Source organism: Ostrea edulis, chromosome 4 (assembly GCF_947568905.1).
Source record: "Ostrea edulis chromosome 4, xbOstEdul1.1, whole genome shotgun sequence".
Lineage (NCBI taxonomy): Eukaryota > Metazoa > Mollusca > Bivalvia > Ostreida > Ostreidae > Ostrea > Ostrea edulis.
Genome location: NC_079167.1, coordinates 45577795 through 45600884, shown reverse-complemented (window position 1 = coordinate 45600884; position 23090 = coordinate 45577795). Strand labels below are relative to the sequence as shown.

The 23090-nt window shown below is 36.3% G+C and overlaps 2 protein-coding genes and 1 pseudogene across 2 annotated transcripts; all 3 read right to left on the bottom strand.

The window, feature by feature from the left end:
* Positions 1–4182: 4182 nt before the first annotated feature.
* On the bottom strand, positions 4183–6577 carry LOC125671039 (uncharacterized). The gene is made up of 4 exons (XM_048906533.2): positions 6469–6577; positions 6289–6333; positions 4761–4858; positions 4183–4565 (listed from the first exon to the last, which is right to left on the bottom strand). Exons 1-4 carry the CDS (start codon positions 6575–6577, stop codon positions 4233–4235), a joined length of 585 nt encoding a protein of 194 aa, XP_048762490.2. The 3' UTR covers positions 4183–4232.
* A 1348-nt stretch (positions 6578–7925) lies between these two features.
* On the bottom strand, positions 7926–9616 carry LOC125669024 (uncharacterized; annotated as a pseudogene).
* Positions 9617–15374: 5758 nt separating this feature from the next.
* Positions 15375–19573, bottom strand: LOC125671018 (acetylcholine receptor subunit alpha-like). Its single transcript, XM_048906501.2, has one exon. It carries the CDS (start codon positions 19531–19533, stop codon positions 18283–18285), a length of 1251 nt encoding a protein of 416 aa, XP_048762458.1. The 5' UTR covers positions 19534–19573; the 3' UTR covers positions 15375–18282.
* Between the last annotated feature and the right edge of the window lie 3517 nt (positions 19574–23090).

The window sequence follows — 23090 nt, the reverse complement described above, 5'->3', positions numbered from 1 at the left end:
CTTTGTTATTAAAAGTTAGTGGATTTTTACCTAATATAATATTGGACACATTAAAACCTACTCTTTCTGAAGTTTTTCTATATATATGAAGACTCAACTCACTCCACAATGTTTGGGTTTTATCACATGAAGCAAAAATATGTGTCATCGTCTCTACATTACTTGTACAAAATCTACAGCAGTCATTTGTTTTAACATTAATTTTTTTCAAATAATATCCAACAGGAAGGATTCTATGTAAAATTCTAAACTGTAGCCATTGAGCAGAAGAACCAGTTGTTGTTTTGAAACAAATTTTAAACACACCTTGTATGGAAATATCACCCACTCCATATGGAGACAGTTCAGCTTTCCACTTGACCATAGAAGTTGGGATCATATCGTTTTCGTTCAAAATATTGTAAATGATTTTGGAACATTTTTCATGCATCAAAACATGTTCAAAAAATACAGGCATACAGGGATTAGTAATATTTTTGGCTAAATGTCTATCAATAGACAGACTTTTTAGGTATTTTGAAATTGCTGTGATAATGCTATTATATTGCATTACACAAACTTCATGGAGATTGTATAAGCATTGTAATTTTCAGGGATATCAAGTTAATTAATAGGGCTCAACTATCCCAGGTTCCCAGGCGATCTAAACACCTACTTTTGAGGGATACCAGATAAGCTTTGCCACCCAGCGAGGCCTATGCTAGCCCTGCCTTCGGGGATATCAAGTTAATTAATAGGGCTCAACTATCCCTGGTTCCCAGGCGATCTAAACACCTACTTTTGAGGGATACCAGATATAAGCTTTGTCACCCATCGTGCCCTATGCTAGACCTGCTTTTCAGGGATACCGAGTTAATTATCAAGGCTCAACTAGCCCGGGTCACCGGGCGATTTAAACACCTACTTTTGAGGTATACCAGATAAGCTTTACCACCCAGCGAGACCTATTCTAGACCTGCCTTTCAGGGATACCGAGTTAATTAACAAGGCTCAACTAGCCCGGGTAACCGGGCGATCTAAACACCTACTTTTGAGGGATACCAGATAAGCTTTACCAACCAGCGAGCCCTATGCTAGACCTGCCTTTCAGGGATACCAAGTTGATTTATAGGGCTCAACTAGCCCAGGTTCCCGGGCGATCTAAACACCTACTTTTGAGGGATACCAGATAAGCTTTGCCACCCAGCGGGACCTATGCTAGACCTGCCTTTCAGGGATACCGAGTTAATTATCATGGCTCAACTAGCCCGGGTAACCGGGCGATCTAAACACCTACTTTTGAGGGATACCAGATAAGCTTTGCTACCCAGCGAGACCTATGCTAGACCTGCCTTTCAGGGATACCGAGTTAATTAACAAGGCTCAACTAGCCCGGGTTCCCGGTCGATCTAAACACCTACTTTTGAGGGATACCAGATAAGCTTTACCACCAAACGAGACCTTTGCTAGCCCTGCCTTTCAGGGATACCAAGTTAATTAATAGGGCTCAACTAGCCCAGGTTCCCGGGCGATCTAAACACATACTTTTGAGGGATACCAGATAAGCTTTGCCACCCAGCGAGCCCTATACTAGACCTTTCTTTCAGGGATACGGAGTTAATTATCAAGGCTCAACTAGCCCGGGTAACCGGGCGATCTAAACACCTACTTTTGAGGGATACCAGATAAGCTTTGCTACCCAGCGAGACCTATGCTAGACCTGCCTTTCAGGGATACCAAGTTAATTAACAAGGCTCAACTAGCCCGGGTTCCCGGTCGATCTAAACACCTACTTTTGAGGGATACCAGATAAGCTTTACCACCAAACGAGACCTTTGCTAGCCCTGCCTTTCAGGGATACCAAGTTAATTAATAGGGCTCAACTAGCCCAGGTTCCCGGGCGATCTAAACACCTACTTTTGAGGGATACCAGATAAGCTTTGCCACCCAGCGAGCCCTATACTAGACCTTTCTTTCAGGGATACGGAGTTAATTATCAAGGCTCAACTAGCCCGGGTCACCGGGCGATCTAAACACCTACTTTTGAGGGATACCAGATAAGCTTTGCTACCCAGCGAGACCTATGCTAGACCTGCCTTTCAGGGATACCGAGTTAATTAACAAGGCTCAACTAGCCCGGGTTCCCGGTCGATCTAAACACCTACTTTTGAGGGATACCAGATAAGCTTTACCACCAAACGAGACCTTTGCTAGCCCTGCCTTTCAGGGATACCAAGTTAATTAATAGGGCTCAACTAGTCCAGGTTCCCGGGCGATCTAAACACATACTTTTGAGGGATACCAGATAAGCTTTGCCACCCAGCGAGACCTATGCTAGACCTGCCTTTCAGGGATACCGAGTTAATTATCAAAGCTCAACTAGCCCGGGTTCCCGGGCGCTAAAGTCACCTACTTTTGAGGGATACCAGATAAGATTTACCACCCAGCGAACCTATGCTAAACCTGCCTTTCAGGGATACCGAGTTAATCAGCAACGCATAACGACGAGTGTAGTACTTATCTGCCTTATAAGGATACTAATTTGAATTTCCTATACAAAGATCAATTCATAAGATCTGCCCTTTAGGGATACAGAGTTAGTAATCCTTGGACAACTAAGCCAATTCCTAGGCTATTTTACTAAGCTGCCTTTGAGGACCTTTGTGCACAAATGAAGCTATTACAATAACGTATTTTGCGCCTAGCATAGTTATTACTATGGAACTAAGATGTATAATACTAGTAAATGAGAAACACTTTGTACTGTAATGGAAATGACACTACACTGTAATGATAAAAAAAATCTCCATGGACATCCTTAAACGTTATGAAATAATCACCATGTTGCATTGACTAGATCAAATTAAAACAACATTTAGTACGGAATTTTAATTTTTGATAGACTGATTAAGCTCATCAGCTATGATAATTTGTAAATGAATGTGTGCAGATATGATATTGGGTGTTAGTTGTTACTGTTTTTCTTCTCTCGCTCTCTTGTCTCTCTCCATCCTCCCACCTTCCCTCTCACTCTCTCTCGGTCTAATCTATCTCTCCCCACTCAATGCCTCCATGCCTGTCTTTCCCTTTCTCTCTTGCCCCTCTTTCTCCCCACACTTCCTCCTTCTCTCTCTCTCTCTCCATGTTTTCTCTCTCACTCCTTCTTTTCCTCTCTTTACCCAATCCCTCCCTCTCTCTCTCCCTATCCTACTCTTCCCCTTCTCTCTCTCCCTCCCTTTCTCCTCTTCTCCCTCTCCCCAACCATTTCTCTCACTCATTCCCTTTCCCACCATTCTTATCTCTCTTCCCTCTCCCCCTTTCTATCTCCTCTCTCCCCTTATCCCTCTCCCTCCATCTCTTTCTCCCTATCCTATCCTTCCTCTCTCTATCTCTCCCCATGTCTTTCTTCTCTTTTCTCTCTCCTTTTCTCTCCCATCTCTCTACCTCTTCCACTTTTCCCCTCTCTCTCTCTCTCTCTCTTCCATCTCTCTCTCCTCTTTCTTTTCTCTCTCCCCACCCTTTCTCTCACTCATTTTATACCCTTCCTCTCTCTTCCCTCTCCCCATTTCTATCTCCTCTCTCCCCTTATCTCTCTCTCTCCCATTTTTCCTCTCTATCTCTCCCCCATCTCTTTCTTGTCTTCTCTCTCTTCTTTTCTCTCTCCTCCCTCTGTCGCATTCCCTCTTCCATTCTTCCGTCTATCTCTCCTTCCTATCTTTCTCTTTTTCTCTCCCACCCTTTCTCCATTCTCCACCCATCCTATCTCTCTCCCCTCTCCCCTTTCTATCTTTTCTCACCTTCTCCTTTTATCTCTTTCCAATCCTTCCTCTCTCTCTATCTCTCCCATCTCTTTCTTTCTTCTCTCTCTTCTCTTTCCCCTCCCTATTCTCGCCCTTCTTCCCTCTCTCTCACATCCCCTCTTCCATATATTCCCTCCTCTTTCTCTTCTTTCCCCCACCCTTTCTCTCTCATTTCCTTTCCCACCCTTCCTATCTCTCTTGACTAGGAACTACAAATGAACATTCTGACCCATAAGTCTATCATTCCACAAGTCATAAGGGAGAAAGCTTTATATATAAACATCTTGAACATTTACAGTATATATTACTCTGAAAATTAATAACACTGTACATGCTATAACCTTCAAATAAAATTATAGTAATATGCATGTTACCAATTAACCATACATTGCTAAGTAATTGTGGATACAATCCATTATTTTGCATTCATTTGATGCTATCATTATAAAGAGTTTAATGGAATTTTGACCAAAAACAAAGAACTTCCTGTGAGGTACCTTTTCCCTTGGCCATGGCATAAACCTTCAGAGGTTTCTTTGGCACTTTCACACTCTCCAGTTCCAATAACGTAGCATCCTCATTCATTCGTTCTAATCCACTTCTGCCCATCACATAGGGAACAAACTCTATATTCCCTTTAAAATGCTCTCTCGGGGATGTCATCCAGTCCCGAGTAGTTTGCCCAGGGTTGGTCGAGATCTTCACACATCCTGTCAAACCCTCTTCACCGGGAAAAGCTCTTTTAAGAGCTTTCTTGTTTTTATCCATAACATGGATTACCAATTCCTAAACAATTGTTGAAATGTATGTAGTTTGCTATAACTAATGCATGAAATATCGACATTCCACTGCAAAACGCAATCTCTTACAATGGTATTGAAAAATACTGATAATTTACAAATACATGTATATTAACAATTAGTCACACATGTGGCTTGCTCATGCACTCAGTGTTAGAGAATGAAAATCAAATCTATTTACTTTTATTTCACAATTTCTCTTTTTGGACAGTTTCGAATTTCTTCCCACATGCCCAAAACCATACTTCTCCTTCAGTTTTGCTAAGCTTTCTTTTGTACCTATCAACAAATAAATATATATAAATCAAATTCTGACATTTCAGTTACAGCACACTGTATGCCCATAACGGCTGTAAATAAGGTAATGATATTTTGATCACATTAATTATTCTGCTGAACTGATGAGTGTTATACATGAATTGTTGCTCTCTTCATTAATAAATGAATTCAAAAATTTAATTGATGTGTTCTACAATTACATTGAAAAGAGCAATAATTATATTGATGTGCGCATCAATTCAACTAATGCTCGCAATAATTGAATTATTACTCTCTTCATTTGTAGTGTGCATTTAATATGCAATTTCCGAGTTGCCCAATAGTTCTTTCCCTTTGTGGAACTCTTATGCACAGTGAGACGCAAAACATACTATCGTCCACACGCGGTGGGTACAAATGCTTATCACTGCCTTCATATATTGCCTAAAGGCCGATTATCAGACATCATGCAACCACCCAAACTGCAGGGACACGCAATATTAGTAAGTTTATTGGTTTTCAATAATAAAATAGTTCAAACAAATATCGATAATCACTTTTTTCTTTGATTAAAATATCACTCGTACAGAAAAGGAAATAAAAAAATAATTTCATATTTAATTTAATGGCCTAATTCAATCAAATATTATTCTGGATATGGTCAGTTTAATGTATACCAACGGCTGGTATAAACAAAATTTACACTTTCATTACTTAACCGAATTTACATAGCTAATCTATAGTATATGTATATATCTTGTACCCACCCAAGAGTTCAACAGAACACTTAACGTACCTCTTTCACAGAAGAGCTGATATCTCGGAAGTTGCGTATTAATTTATGCATGCAATAATTGCATTATTGATCTTTTTAATTGAATTATGATATCATTAATTTAATTGATGCATGCAATAATTCTTTTTATGAGAGCAACTATATGGTTAGTGATATCTTCAATTCAACATATCCACAATTAGATTAATGATCTCTTAATGACTGACTTGTTGCTCTCTTGAATTGATGTGTGCTTTAATTTATTATACAAAAGCGTTGTAAATAATTAAAGATATCTTCAATCAAATTAAAGAGATCATAAAATCATTCGACTACATGTATCTCCAAATGCACTAATTCCCTCACATTGATGCATGCATCTACTGCATTGATGCACACATCAATTAATGCTTTCATCAATTGAATTAACGTGTGCATCAAATCAATTATCGCTGTCATCAATTCAATTATTGCTTACATCAATTCAATTGAAGAGTGCAATAACTGAGTTGATATCTTCAAACAATGAAAAATATCTCTTAATAAGTTTGTTAATTTGGCTCTCCATGATTTTTATGCCAAAAATAAATTCATCAAACAACAGAACATTTAATCCATTCAGATTTCTCCTACACCTTTGAAATATTATTCACTAGTCAATTTTACCATTTATTACCTTGGGACAGAGTTTCCTCGACATCAGATGGGAGAACTTCAGTACCTGCAAATTCATTTCATAACACACTTAAACCTTCTTTTTGCAATTTCTGTTCAATACTTTCATTGTCAAGGATGGATGTTATATAATATAATTTATTGTTTCTTTTTCTGTAAGATCATGATAGTAAGTACTAACCAGGATCTGTTTCTTGGGAGGCCGAAGGTACCTTGGTACATTTTGTACCACAATTACCACAAAAGTTTGACTTTGAGTCAAGCTTCACACCACATTCCATACAAAACATCTGCAGTGAAATATATTACATACACAATACTTGCATCTTCTTATACAGGCAAATAATACAGTTTCAAATTTTAAAAGTCCCTACATTTACAAACATTTTCTTAATGGCCATGAGTAGTCCATTAGTGAGTAAATAGACATTGGCTATGTACAAGACACCATACAGCTTAGTTTATGTAGGCTATATATAGGACCGTCCTGCAAATTAGTTTCTGTAGGTTATATATAGGGGCGTCCTGCATATTAGTTTCTGTAGGCTACATAAAGTACCACCATATCGTGTCCTAAACCTGCATGGCCGTATCTACCTTAGTTGTAAGGTTCAACTTTGCTAGAATACATGTATTGTTAGTTTACTGTTCTCCAATACCGGCATTCATTTGTAAATATGATCAAATATCTCTCTCTCTCTCTCTCTCTCTCTCTCTCTCTCTCTCTCTCGTATAGGCAACTCCTGCTCAATTTTTTCCAGGGGTTCTGGAAATGTTTTCAGAGACATTTGCAGCAGGACACATTGAAACATTTCTTTATAGGATATCCCTGCCCAACGCTTTTAATTAGTCAATGTTGTCCGATCTTCATGTATGATGGGGTAGGAATAAAATTATGAACTCGCCATTTCCAAATGTCCACCATAAACGCGTCAAATCTCTGAATAAATCTTTCATTAACTGGGAAACTCCCGTCCGATTTTTCTCGGGTTCTAAAAACGCTTATAAAAGCATTCCCAACATCGCCAGCTGTCTCACCTTCCCAAGTTGTCGGCTGCTAAACTTTATACAGTAACAATATAAAACATTACTAGCCGAAATTTTGCACCAGAAACGAAAAGACTTAACAAAATTAAACGAAGTATGTTCTACTTTGATAATAATTGTTGGTAATATTTACGTGATATCGGTATTCAGTCAATGACCCATGTATACTTTATTCAGACAACTGTTACGTCACAATTGAATGTGCACGTAAAAAGACGTCGAGTCGTAGGATTTGCGTACCCGAAAACGATGACGTAAGCAAACTCGCGACCTACGTTAAGTTGGAGCCATTAATAATTTGGTTCACTGAAGTGTGTGTGTGTTGGGGGGGGGGGGGGGGGGGGTGTTACTCCAGAGTGAAGGACCGCACCAAATATGGAGCTCGTAATGCGACCTTTATGGAGAAATATAATATCTGGCACAGCCGTTGCCCTCGAGTTTTCTCCTCTATGTAATGGCTTAGACTGTCCTCGATTGAAATGGGCATAGGTACTACAAAAAAATAATTATCATGTATTTAAGGTACATTAAACAACACTGAAAATAGATGAAAATCTTACAGATGAATGCCATATTTTAATAGGAATTTCTTTACTTACAGTTTTCTTCAGACAAGACCAGATCTTTCATCCCTTTTTCCAAAGGATCCTCGGTCGTGCCAACTTCCACCTCATTTTCCACCTCAGGAGCTTCGTCAGGAATGTTCCACAGCTGAGTTATGCCTGAAATACAAAAATCCATGACTTATCAATTGTGTGTGCATATTTGTATTTTAAATGATTAAAAGTATATGTCACTAGATATGTTTTAAATAAATGATTTGTAAAGCTTCATTTAATATTTATTGTATGGGTTTTGATGTTAGTTATCAATGCCGGTTTAAATTCAACATAATGGTTACCAGTTTTAGGAAACAAAACTCTTTGAGCAGCTTTAACTGCTGCATTGAGCTAGCCAGGTCAAAATACCTTTGATCAGGATGACGTGGATCAAACTGGATTTGCTTCCTCTCCCTGAACTCCACCTCCACTTCTTCACTCACTTTGGGTCTCCCAAAATTCCACTCCTTAAGGGGTTTTGGTTCCATTTTCATTGGTCGAGGATTTTGATGTTGACCTGTTGGAACTCAAAATCTGACTGAGGTGGAGATGATGGAGGTACATAAGTAATCCACCAATGTGACTGCAGGACTGTGCTAGACTTAAGTAGAGTTTTAAAATTTGAATGTATATAATACCAGTATATACTGTAAAGTTTTAATAAAAATATATTAAATAGGTTTCCCAGTCTAAATCTAAACTTTTCTCTTACCCAATAGGACATTCACAGTATGCATAGCATACTTTTCCCCTCTCCAGCAAACAAATGCACACATTGTATCTGGTTTTCTTCATTGAAGCCAAACAGAAAGCTTTGATGTACTCCAAGGAGTCATCTATCTGAAAATTTTCATGATTAATACTAAAATTATACATGTGTTTTCATTTGTTCAAATGCTTATAATATGTACATATGTGTATGTGATTTGTTCATAATGTTTTTTAATTAATTTTCTTCATTCGCTTCACTGTCTGATATTTTCTAGCCCATAAGACATGCCAGGTATGCATCTGTATGGGGGTATATTCATATATATTAGTAGTGTATATTACTAGTATTTTGTTGATTAAACATGTTCTTTAATAAATAATCACTACCAATATTAAACTAAGAGTCAAATGTTTTCATAGAAGAATAGTGCTCGGCATACAACAAAACATTCAGGATCTAATTAATGATTATGTAAATATATGGGGAGTCAATAAATAGATGAACAAAACAAACAAACATAAATAAATTAAAAAAAATAATGATAAATAGTATTTCTAAAATAATTGTTTTGGTTGTAAATTATATAATTGAGTCTATTCTTTCTTTCTTTTTTTTACTATGTGCACTGAAATTTTGATATATATGTTAAATAATCATGATAGTTAGAAAAATATGAGTTTGGGCAGCCTTATGAAATTGATACCTGGGCTGTCATAACTTGAGAGAAATCACCAGCTTCAAAGTGCTTAACGGCCTTGTCTAGTCCTTTATGGTTGTCTATCCGTTCCCCTTCTTCCGTTAGTCTCAAAATCATGTGTCGATAAATTTCTTTAAATGGTAGTATGGGCGACATCTGATGATAATGTGGAATATGAAGCTAAATGAAGAGGGGGGAGGTTTTCATGTCCTGGGATATCTGGGATGACTCCTTCTCATGCTGACACTCTGAATTTTATCGGTGTTTCAGTCATAGGAACGTTGGTAATTTTCCGCTTTGGGGCGTTTGAAATCTCCCGGTGTGCTATCTTCGCTGCCAACACGTAAACACGGAAATCCCCGTGTGTGCGCATAGAGCAGCAAGTTCAATGCTCATTTTTTATTATATTTCGTAAAATGTATGGTTCATGTAATAAAATCGCAAAATCAAACCCCAAATATAAATATAAAAGAGAAAACACAGACTTTCATATAAAAACCAGGGCCGTAAATTACATGGAGGCGGAGGAGGCAGCTGCCTCCTCCAACTTTTGAGCCAAAAAAAAATTAAAATTCAAAGTTCATTAGAATTTATGGTGTTTCCAATAACTAAGAACATGATACCTCCCTTAAAAAGCATTCCAAATCTTTCTTTTAGAATGAGTTAGTCAAGTAACATCTTAGAAGGCCCTAGAATCAAGGATTTTGCACGAAACGTGTTCAGTGTGCACAAAACGTGCTCAGCGTCTGGGGGCCTGGGCGGCCCCCAGACCCCCGCCTAATTTCCTGCCTCCTCCAAATTGAAGGTTAATTTACGGCCCTGAAAACAATTTATTTTCCTCGCTTGAGATATGTACTTTGTACAAAAAAATGTAAGCGTTGCGCATAAACAGCTTTGCCCTGGGGAAGGAGTTATGCGCATGTGCGAAAGTTATCGTGAAACAGTCTATAGGCCTTTTTACTTTAACTGCGGTCCTGCTACTCGCGCATGCGCATAAATACTTCCGCGAGGAAAGCGTCTGTAACAACATTGAACATTGCGAAATCATAATGGTACGATCTTGTGTCGTCTACAAATGCTACAATAAGTCTGATTCGACCAGCAAAGAAAAAGGAATTAGGTTTTTTCGGTTTCCTAAAGACAAAAAGAAGCGACAGGCGTGGGTGAAAGCTGTTCATAGAGACAAGTGGCAGCCAACCGAGGCCAGTTATGTGTGTTCGACGCATTTCGATGGTGGCTGGCATAGCGACGATACCGAAGATACAAACTTCAGACCTACAATTTTTTCATACAAACAGACAGTGGCCACATCCTCAGGAGAAGCGAGGTCTGAGAGGGTAGTCCAGAGGAACCTTGAGCAGGTAAGATAAGATAAAAGCCCCCCCCCCCCCCCCCCCTGTTGATTTCTGCCTTTTATTTTCAATTGTTCATTGATGGAATTCATGCATGCTAATTTGTTGAAGTGCCATATACATTTAAGATTAAAAGGCTAAATTGTTGACATTATTTTTAATTTTTTTAATTGTATTAGCAGAATATTTGGTTTATTGTATATTGTTTATGTTTTTGTTTATCAATTATCATTTCACTTAGTTGGTGATTTTTTGTTGTTCTTCAGCATGTTCAGCATTATATCATACTTTGTTTGCTTCCCTTGAAATCCCACAGAACATTGTTCTTGGTAAGACTTAGATGAATATTTCGAGCTTGCGTTAGTACATTTGTATGCATGCACAATAATAGATGTATTGTTTAATAGCTTTAATGTATTTATTAATTCTATGCTCAGTGTCAAAAACTTATCATATTAAATTCTTGTGTCATTTTAACTGTGATTTTTAATTGTTTAAATTAGGTATTAACAAAATCCTTTAATACGATTGCCTTTAATTTGTGTATGTTGGTCGCATGAAGGCAGAGTACTTATAGACCCTATCACTAGAAAAATCAATGCATAGACAGTACCTATTATGTCATAGTATCATGGTGTTGTGCTAGATTAATTATGTCACATTTGAGGAAAAGAAAAATTATGAGAAACTTATTTGCAGAAACGTGGACTGTCAATTCATTTATGTACAGATAAACATCTTCCTTAATTCTTATTTTCAGTAAAGTTAGATTTAATTAATAAACATGATCTGCAATAAAATTGTAAAGTTAAAAAATTATTTTGTTGTGAAGAAGGGCTTCAGATTTTAAGATATATTGATCCCAATCATCAATTCATACACAGTTTTTAGCAACTGGAATCATACAAATAGGTACATGTACATGTAAGTGTACATTCAATATTCTAATTATACATTTGCTTTCAAGATATCATAATATGTAGCAAATAGCAATTTTACATTTAAGATTTGCTATTGACATGCATGTTATATAGTACATCGCGGTGTACACAAATATATCAATTGCAATATATTTTGTCAAGATTTAGGAACAAATAGGTCAGCTTTATTAAAAAAAAAAGAAATCTCAATTTTTATGAAATCTTAGACTCTCTAGATAATTTTTACATTGCACACATTCTTATTATGAAAGTAATAATTTCACACTCTTCTTACTGGGGTCTGATACCCTATATTTAAAACTTATTGGGGGGGGGGGGGGTATGGCATGTCAAACATTGCAATATTTGATCTTTTCCATTTGTATTGTATAATTTTCCATTTGTATTCTATATTTTCCATTTGCATTGTATAATTTTTCATTTGCATTGTATAATTTCCATTTGTATTGTATATTTTTTCCATTTGTATTTTATATTTTCCATTCGTATTGTATAATTTTCCATTTGTATTCTATATTTTCCATTTGTATTCTATAATTTTTTCGCGTTTGCATTGTATAATTTCCATTTGCATTGCAAAATCTTTCATTTGTATTGCATCCGAGGGATTATTTATTTTGATTTGTTACGAAGGATTTCATTAGTTTAGGTCCCACTTATATTTAGCCGTCACCAGCTGTAGGTGACGTACCACAAATAGACTTACTATGCTACATGTACGGGCACAGTGGCGTAGCAGTGGTTTTGTTTTTTTTTAACGTGTCAACGCCTGTCGCAACACAGGATGTCTGCTTTTAAGGTCACAATTATCCGAAAGATCCGTGATTCTCACTTTTAGATAGCATTGCGTATGGGAAAGTATTAACTATATTTACGTTTGAGGTTTGATGCAGCAATGACACGAGTAGAACTCGAACATGCGACTTCACGGTTACGAACCAAAGGGTATATCACTGAACTACGCGATTGGTTCCATATAAGGACTAGTTGAACATACATGTAGCTAGCAATGAGGAATCTTGCGCCGGGAGACACCCACCCCCCCCCCTCCCTTTACAAATATGATATTTTGTATATAAATGTCGAAAAAAGCATGCATGTACGTTTTATTTTGTCAGAACCCACTTGTTCCAGGGGACTTCCAGGAGCGGATCCAGGAATTGCGGTTACGGGGGCGCCACTTTATGAGGCAGGGGGTCTAGGACGCCTTGAGGTGGGTCCAGGGCGAAGCCCTGATAGGGGTCCAGGGGGCAAAGCCCCTAGAAGCTCCTGGATTTTACAGATTTTATAGGGCTTGAAATATGTCATTTTTAATAAAAGGAAATTAGTAAAATGACGCAAATTTTAAGGGTTTCTGGAAAAATTAAGTTCTCTCAATAAAGTAATTCAAGATATTAAAAGATTTTGTCATTTATTTCTCCGGGAATGGAAGAAATTATTGCTTCTTTTATCGTTTAATACATTTTTCTAAACAAGACACCAAGATTTACCTTAAATTTGAAAATTTTGAGGGGGGAGGGGAGGGGGGCTGCGCCACTGACTTCGCCCCCCCCCCCCGCCCTCTGCACCCCCATCCCCTCCACCAAGGCTTTGCACTGGACTCACTAGGGATCTTAAGACAGTCCCCAGACATCCAGCAGTTTACTGCATCCTTTCGTTCAGAATTATCTCGATCAGCCAGTGGTTAAATAGGAGACTAGTTTGAATATGCTGATCACATTAGACGCATAAATGCGATCAATTAATGGGGGGGGGGGGGGGGGGGAGGGGGGGTGTTACGCCATTACACTTAGCAAATACGGTACATTACTGCGAAACGTGGCTCCTGAACTTTACCTCTTCAACATCTCGCGCATTACCAAATTCGATAAACGATAACTTAAGATTAATCCATTGAACAAACTCGATGTTAACAATTGGTGGGGACCCAAGGACCGAATTAAGTCCCCCGAATCTACTGAATTCTGACTAAATAAAAATGTGCATTCTTTTCTGGACAGTTCTATTTTTTTTTTTAAATGATCGGGGGGGGGGGGGGGGGTGATTCGCCATTACTAGAGCTTGCTACGTATTTTTAAAAATAACTAGTCCTCCATGGACCTGGTCGCGGTAGCTCAGCAATATATCGCTTGGTTTGTGGGCGAGAGGTCGTGAGTTCGAGAACCGTTACTGTCATTGCCGCATCAAACCTAAGACATAAACAAAGACAGTGATTGCTCCTTTGCCAAACACTCGGCATTTAAAAGTGAGAATCACGGGTCTTTCCGTAATGACCTTAAAAACAGATATTCCGTATCGCTGCACAGGCGTTGGCATGATAAAGAACCGTTATTGCTACGGCACTGTGTGCTAAGCACGTCTACATATGTAGTACATTAGTGATGTTAACTAATGAAATCCTTCGTAACAAATCAAAATAAACATTCCCTGGATACAATACAAATGAAAAATTATACAATGCAAATGGAAAATATAGAATACAAATGGAAAAGATCAAATATTGCAACGTTTGACATGCCATAATATGCTTTAATCTCCCTATTTTTGGAACAAGGCCTCTGACACTGGAATTTTGCGACAGTTTGCCTTCACTTTGTAAATATTTTCATATTCTAACATGACTTAGATGGTTTCCATACTCTCCCAACACAAAGGGCTAGAGCCACGAACAACCATAATCGACTTTGCTCCATCAATTGAATATCTTAAATATGATATTTGAAGTTTCCAAAAATATCTATCAAATTCGGACAATTGTGTAGCGTTCTATGGACTTTTGAAGAGGCGTAGGGCAGAAATACTAATAGACATTTTCAACATCAACATGACGTTACATATATATAACAATGTGCGCGTCATTCAACAAGCACATTTACAAATATCTTAATGCTATTTCTACATGATTGTATGTACATGTAATAGTATTTACCATCTGATTAAAACCAATTAAGCTCTCTTTACAGTTCATGTCAGGGGTCAAATGAAATTGACGAATGAAATCACTAAGGTCAAAATTTCAGAATGTTTACTGTGTTGTATCTTAATCAATAACATTTCATTTAAATCATGATATTTTAAATAGTAATTTTATTCAGTTTATGTTCATATGCAAATTTTTAAAGAACATGAACTCTAATCGATAGTAGTCAGCTTTCTATTGGAATAAAGATATTTGTATTTTAATTAAAAACACTGCGTATAAAGAAGTATAGCGCCCTTGGTATGCAATTTCGCCTACATAAATATTTTTTTCTTGAATATCATTTTTTACAAATATTCTGCTATACAATGTCAGTCTATACTTGTGTTTACCCAAATTACTCAATAAAGATATTATGTTGATAGTATCTTTATTTGATAAACATAAACATCACCGTGATTTTATAGAGTATATAGTAGATGTAACGCAATGGACCTAAAAAATTGTAAACTGTTGCAAAAGGAATAAAACACTGAAATTGTTTTACTTGAGTATGACTTTACATAAGTCCATTTGAGGAAATTTAGTTTAAGGTGGTCCTCTTGTTGAAAATGGCGAAAATATGAAAAATCTCAAAATTTACCTTGAGATTTAGTAGCCTGTCAAACGTTAAACCTTTAAAATTACATGCCTAGTGGTTTAGGTGGGCCGTAATCTTACACTTAAAGTGTACATTCCGAGTTGAAGTCCAATATTTCCCCAATCTTTTTTTTGTTTTGTTTTGGCTTTTCATTTTTTTGGGGTCGTTTTCTTGGGGGGGGGGGGGGGGGGTATAAATGTGATACATATATTTTAACAAATATTAGTCATTTTCATCATAACTTCCAATATTTGCAAGTTACATCTTAAAGAAAAGGAATTTATTCTGAGATCACTGTAGTTCCGTTTGTTTACCCTAACCTGTTCCTGTGTGCACAATTTTCAAACCATAATGTGGCTGACGAAAAGCTAAGCAAATACTACAAGAAAAGGGGCACAAATGCACAAAATGTGAAAGTAAAATTAGGTCAAGGGAGGAAAATAACTGTTATACAGTTTGACTTCTCAAAAGTAAATATAAAAACTCATGTAGCAACTGTCATATGATATTTAGGCAAAGCTAAACACTCGAATTATCAACCAAAGGCAAATAAACTGGTGAAATATATCAAAGGTGCTGCAGCCATGTCAGAAAAAGACAGTGAGCTAAGTAATGCCATATGTAAAAGGGTTGTGTGATATGACTGCACAGGTATGAAAATATTGTACTGTTCATCATTCCACAGGAACATGGTTTATTGATTAAAGAACGACTCATATAAATGTCAGTAATGCTAAACTGCAGCAATTATTTATCTTGGTTAACGAAACATTAAAATCTTTGGCCTTATATTTAAAAATAACACGCCAGACTATCATTGGAAACCGGTGCTTTCCCTTTAGATTTCTGAGTCGGCCGAAGTCAGCAAAAGCGCTATACCTCTGCCAAATTAGTCAATTCGTTTTTATGTCGTCGGTCAAGCGAAATGTCAAAAACACTGTATTTGAGAAATATTTTGCATATTTGGGGTCATTTTTCAATGTTGAAATGTGACCCCCTCCCCCCAACCACCACTTGACCTAAGTATGGACTGTATGGAAAACCTTTTGTATATTTGCGGCATTCTTTTAATGCTGAGATATGACCCCCTACTACCTGATTGAGATATGGATTGCAAAGAAACATTGTGTATATATATTTAGGGTAATTTTCAATGTTAAATATGACCCACCACTGGGGACTGTACAGAAAATGCATCGTACATTGAGGGTCCTTTTTTAATGTTGAAATTTAACCCCACCAGAAATTATCTCTAAGGGTAATTTTTCACAAGGGTCAAAATTTAACGTTTGGGAGGGTAGTTAATTAACAGTCTGGGTCAATTTTCAACGTTGAAAATTTTAAAATCACTATTTAATGTTACATCGGAACAAGTATCGCCGCCTAGCGGGAAACAGGGGAACACAACTCAATCCTATCTCCCATTAGATTGTATGTGTACTTGAAAATTCTTTCAGTTTTACACCAGATTTCATTATCAAAATACAGTTTAACAATGGATCCCCCCCCTCAAGGCGAACTGGGGACCTAAAGACGACCAACAGACCCTTGTCTCTCTGATTTTCCACACGCCCCTCTAAATTAAAATCCCAAATCCGCCCATCCTTATAAGGTAATTTGCATTGAAGAAGCTAAATTGATTTTTAAAGTGTCGAAGTACCATCATGATGGTATGCAAATGAAGCAAATGTGAATATTATTTGATTTTGAGATTCAATAGATTACAGAAACCAAACATGCTTTAGAGCTCTCTGAAAAAATATTGGGACAGATCAGAGAGCTACAGATCCACCCCTTATAAAAAAAAAAAAACCCTTCGATTTACGGCGCAGAAAAAAAAGTGTACGGTTGAGACCTTATATCGCTGTATTCTTGCAGTAGTCTAGTCAATGTACAAGATGACCTCAAACTAATTGCTACAAAAGGTTTTATTGCTTTAAGTTGTACTATAATATATTCTTAACAACATATAAAAAATATACCAAAATACAATTTGCGGAAGGTGTTGAAAAGGGGCATTCGAAATAGTAAAAAAAAACACCGCAATTGTGATTTGGTTCGTCCTCCATACACAGTTTAGATGACGTCTAAAAGACAAATGAACGTAAATAAATCGATGACACGACGTTAAAAAAAATCAGGGAAATTGTAAGTTTAGATAGAAACTATATGAATCAATTAATTTTAGATAAAGCAAGTAGACTAGGGCTTTTCAGCATCCAAAATTTGAAGTTTGGTTCAGAGCATTCTTTGTTTTTTAATTCTCTCCCTTTTCTACTTGAATATCGAGAATAAAAAAAAAAAAAAAAAAAAAAAACAACTACAACAACAAAACACCAAAAAAAAAAACAAAAAAAAAAAAAAAACCGCATTGCCCGATTCCAAATATACCAACAAAACTACATGTTGTTTAATAAACCTAAAGAGAAAAGCAAACATCATCAAAATGAATTATTTCAATGAGGATGCTACTCTCTCTCTCTCTCTCTCTCTCTCTCTCTCTCTCTCTCTCTATCTATCTTGATCTTGAAAAAATTGGAGAAAAAAAAACTACGATGCACCGTACACGACATTTTAATGCATTCTAGCTATTATGCAAATTCAAGCGTATGCTTACTAAAAGCAAGATGTTGGAAATAAATCAAATCACGAACTTTTCGGCAGTCCGTAAATTTTTTCTGTGAATTACATGTATTTCTACCTCGATATTTAAAATAATTTTCCAAACGAAAAAAACAGAAAGTAAATAGATACTAAATAAAATTCTAGATAAATCAAATATACACAAAAAAACAGATGTATTCGAATATTTTATTTCATGTTACTGCTTTCAAACTTTTGGATGTTTAAAAAATAATGGTTCCTATCAGCTACATACCTAAAATCGCTTGACTCGACCCAAACTTAGTCTTTACAATGTAGCTCCAAACTTAAACGACGCCGAGTAAAATGAAGAAAAATCTTACTACAGAAAAGCACATTTATCACTCATTTAAATATAACAAATGCAATACAGATACGGAGTTACATTGTTATGTGTAAAGATGAACAAATCTGTGGTGAAGCAATAACAAGCACGAGTTTCAGTTATGAACCGTTGCTTGAAAGGGGGGCTAAGAAAACAATAGTGCATATCATGTTTACTAAAATAAACACAACAAAGAAAAGAATATCTAATGCCAGTGCAACCAAACGATATGTTATGTTATCAGTCGGGGCGAACACATCAGGCCTTTTGCTCTGCTCTTTCTTCTCTGGTGCAGCCCAGCCCGCCATCTCCTCATCAGAAATCTGTTTTTTCGGACAACAGTATCTTGCTAAAATTATAGCTACAAGAATTTTCAACCATCGTGGAACATCAGTTGACTTTTCATAGATTCTTAGTGTCATTATGGTAACTATGGTAGATGCAGAAGACAGGTAAACCATGACTGTGAGGTAATATACCACTAGTGCCATTGGGTTCGAAGTGTGCGGTAAGTTTGAGGAAATCATGTCAAGGAAGAAGGCGAAAGTAAGAAATGCTGTGATGATATATCCTACCCTCTCTCCATCATCAACTGGCATTAGAAAGACAAGACCCGTCAACAGGCCGATGAGAATGATGGGTAATACCATGTTAAGAACAAACCATGTTGGCTGTCGTTCAAGTGTTATTGAAAAAGTAATGAAAGAATTGTCTCCCTTTGAAAAATTGGATATCTTGGATCCTGCTAGTGACCACTGCTCATTTTGTGTAAATAAACTTAAGTCGATCACTTCGTCTCTTGAATAAAGATGAACTTCTGACTCCTTGTATCCCCAGTTGGTAAAGGTTATATCACAGGTCTGTTTATCAAACGGAAAATAAGTAGCATCGACGGAACAACTGGTTTTCGTTATCAATCCGGGTATCCACTGAATCCAGCCAATCGCTGGAAGGATTCGAACATGGTAAGAGGAGTCCCCTACCATCTTTAACGACTCTACGGAATTGTACACAGTAATTGTTGGCAGCCATACCTCGTCTTGTGGGACCAAGATTTCAGTTATGGAAGAATACGTCGGAGTGTATAATCTTTGTAAATTTTCATCAGTCCAAGATATTTTCAACTTGGCAACAAGTTCAAGAATACCAGAAACCTCGTCGAATCCATTGATAGAAATCAATTGAAGTCCCATCATCACAGAAACTTGTTCGTAATTACTGTACTTTGGGAAAATGTTTTTCGAGTAGGAGTTCTGCAAATCTGTAAGATACGATTTCACTGTTGTACTTGTTAAAGTACACTTCGAAGCTGGTAGATTAAACATTGCATATAATACCACCATCCATGTTATCTTGAAAAATCCCATCATAAAATATCGATCCGCCCTTCTAGCTGATCTGCTATAATTCTTGTAAATCTATCACTTGGAATTTTTAGCTGAAATATTAACACAATTAATCGCTATTGTTTAAAAAATGTAAAGTGGTTTTAGGTTTTTCTAACAGATCAGTGCACCAATTGATTAGTTTACTTTGAACTCCACATACATCTGTTTCAATTTCAGACGATCACCGTCTGTTGTCCTTCGTTACAATAGAACAGTCAAACCTATTGTGGAAAGCCACAAAGCAGGGACAATATACGTGACAATAAGGGTGAAATTTGATTCCCTTAATTGTAACATCAAATTGAATGGCATTGTGTAAAGCTTTAACTTGTTTGTCCAGAAGCAAGATTTATTGCCTTATTATCGGCTTACAGTTACACAAATACAAACGTACTTTATTTTCTCAAGTCATTTCACCTGGCATAGACATTATAAAACTTGTCTAAAATACATGTCTGTATATCACCTATATGTGTCGATACGATACAAATACCCTCGCCAGCACAGGTATCAAAATTTTAAAAAGTATATAGCTAATTTATCAAGTGAATTGGAACAAAATTGTGACGGTCAACAGGGGGACCCCCTGTGTTTGCCCACTCATAATCTTGTATTCTTTATAGGATTTATGAGATTTAGTACTGTTTGTTTTCTTCAGCTTTTCATTTGTATCTCTCAAAAATCAAACAATTTTCAGCACACTTCCTTAGGATTTTCCATAAATTTTCCATACATTCCTTAAATATGCAATAAAATTTGATATTATTTAGCAAAAAAATTAGCTATGATTTTCTTTTTATTTCACTAATTGAAAATTTTAGCTGTAAAATTTTTGAACAGGACCTTAGCAAGGAGTATGAACAATAATAACATAGATATGTGGTACCAGATACAAGCATGAAATTCTATCAACACGCTCAGCTGTGAAACATTTAAAAAAAAAACATGTACTAATTACCAATAAAACTTGTACCTACAAAAATGTATAAGTTCCTTCAAATATCGATGATGATGATGATGATGATGGCGGGAGTTTTGGGGTTCCGTCTACCACTCCTAAACTTTAACATATTCCCTTCTTTGGAGGGCTATATTCCCCTTTTTATGTTATTTCCAATCCCAGTGCTTTTTAGTTGTTGTGTGCTGCTTGCACTCGATTGACAGCTGTGACCTAGATTGTTCTAGAGCTCATGTTACTTTTAGTAGAAAGATGACGTAATGGTTCCATTATTGTCTTTCAAGATTGTACTAAAAAAAATCATACACTGGAATTCTTGTGATAAAAAAACAACTGATTAGACAAGCACGCACGACATTTTGGATTTATTTTATGATTTTGGAATTTACTATTTTGTGTGTGTGTATTCGATTCAGTTTGGCACGGGTTTTTCATAAGTTCATTATTCAACTACCATAAGTTAGTATTTTGCTATTGTTAAAATTTTCTTTCAATTATTAATTGTAAATAAATCTTATTGTTTAATTGCCTTTCGTTAATAAATTCTGCTGCTGTATTATCAAGGGTAATTCTTATTTATCATTATTATTATTGATTATGACCCATAACACAGTGAGAATCCCAACCACAACCCTGTCCATAGTCTAATGTCCAATCCCTTTGATAAATAGTATTCTTTTTTTTTTAAATATCAAAAAGGAATAAGATAATCAAGGGTGAAAAAAACCCATCAAAATAACGAATTCCGTTTACTGAAAATTATTTGTGTTATTTATCAAAATCGAGATTAAATATATGTAACTACTGTAATTTTATTTAATAGAATAATCAAATAACAATGATTTATGTTTATATAATTAGGGTCTTCCGTTGGAGACGGAAGACCCTTCTATTATTCTATTGTTTCTTTTTCACTTTTTTTATTATTAGGGTCTTCCGTCTTCAGCGGAAGAACCTTCTATTATTGTATTGTTGATTTTTCACTTTTCTTATTAGGGTCTTCCGTCTTCAGCGGAAGAACCTTCTATTATTGTATTGTTGATTTTTCACTTTTGATTTTTGACTTTTCTTTTTATTATTATTTTTATTCTTTTTTTTTTCCTTACAGATTTTGTGCAGATCATATCTCAGAGATCGCTCGATTGATTTGCTTCAAATTTTCTGGATTGATGCGTTGCCATCTGAAGTTGATATCACCGTTACAATTTTTGAAAATTCACTTCCGATCGCAAGTTACGTCCGATTTTCCGTTTTTAAAATGACAATTTGTCCAGATGTATTTTCATAAACGGTTAAAGATTGAGTCTTGAAACTTTCAGGGATGATAGATGGTGACCTGTAGCTATGTAATAAGGTTTATCAATGCGATCCGCCACTTCCGCTCGTGACCGGAAGTGAACAAAAGAAACGTCAAATTCAAATTTATGCTTTTGAAACAAAACTTGCATAGATTAATTGAATCTCTTTCGGCGTTTCAGAATATGTTAGACTTACCGGAAGTTTAACGAGCAACTTCCAGTTATTAGAGACAAACTTCGAAAAATTGGTTTTTGTTTGTCCTCGTATATCTCGCTTAATTATCAAGTTTTTAATACGATATTTACAGATATAATTGACATTATCCATCTTTAGAGAACCCTTTAATATCATTTCAAAATTCACTACCGGTCGCAAGTTAAGGCAGAATTTCCGTTTTTCAAATGACATTTTGTCCGGGCGTTTTCTCATAAACGGTTAAGGATCGAGTCTTGAAACTTTTAGGGATGATAGATGGTGACTTGTAGCTGTGTAATAATGTTTATCATTCCCATCCATCACTTCCGGCCGTCATCGGAATTAAACAAAAGAAACGTCAAATTTCAAAATTATGCTTTTGAAACAAAACTTGCATAGATTTCTTAGGTCTCTTTCTGTGTTTCAGAAAATGTAAGACTTACCGGAAGTTTAACCAGCAACTTCCGGTTTTTAGAGAAAAACTTCGAAAAATTTATATTTCTTTGTCCTAGCATATCTCGCTTATTTATTAACTTTTTACTACGATATTTACAGATATTTTTGACATTATCGAACTCTAGGGTACGCTTTAATACTTTTTCAAAATTCACTTCCGGTCGCAGGTTACGGCCAAATTTTCGTTTTTCAAATGACATTTTGTCCGGCCGTTTTCTCATAAACGTTTAACGATTGAGTCTTGAAACTTTCAGGGATGATTGGTGGTGACTTGCAGCTTTGTAATAAGATTTATCATTGTCATCCGTCACTTCCGGCCGCCACCCAAAGTGAACGAAAGAAATGTCAAATATCAAATTTACACTTTTGAAACAAAATGTGCATGGAATAATTAAGTGTCTTCTGGAGTTTCAGGAAATGTTACACTTACCGGAAGTTTAAACAACAACTTCCGGTTTTTAGAGAAAACCTTCGAAAAATTGTTCTTTCTTTGCTATTCTATCTCTCGCTTATAAATCAAGTGTTTGATATGGTTTTCACATATATAATTGATATTATCAATCTTCATAGTATAGTGATTTTTTTTTCAAAATTCACTTCCGTTCGTTAAATAACTACGATTTCAGGGGTT

Bases quoted from the DNA above. Each gene is read 5' to 3' on its own strand.
- LOC125671039 (XM_048906533.2), bottom strand. From the start codon at position 6,577: ATGTTTTGTATGGAATGTGGTGTGAAGCTTGACTCAAAGTCAAACTTT. The intron at 4,859-6,288 runs GTAATAAATGGT...ATTTGTTGATAG, and splicing joins CGAGGAAACTCTGTCCCAAG to GTACAAAAGAAAGCTTAGCA. The intron at 4,566-4,760 runs GTAAATAGATTT...ACAATTGTTTAG, and splicing joins AGAGAAATTGTGAAATAAAA to GAATTGGTAATCCATGTTAT.
- LOC125671018 (XM_048906501.2), bottom strand. From the start codon at position 19,533: ATGATGGGATTTTTCAAGATAACATGGATGGTGGTATTATATGCAATG.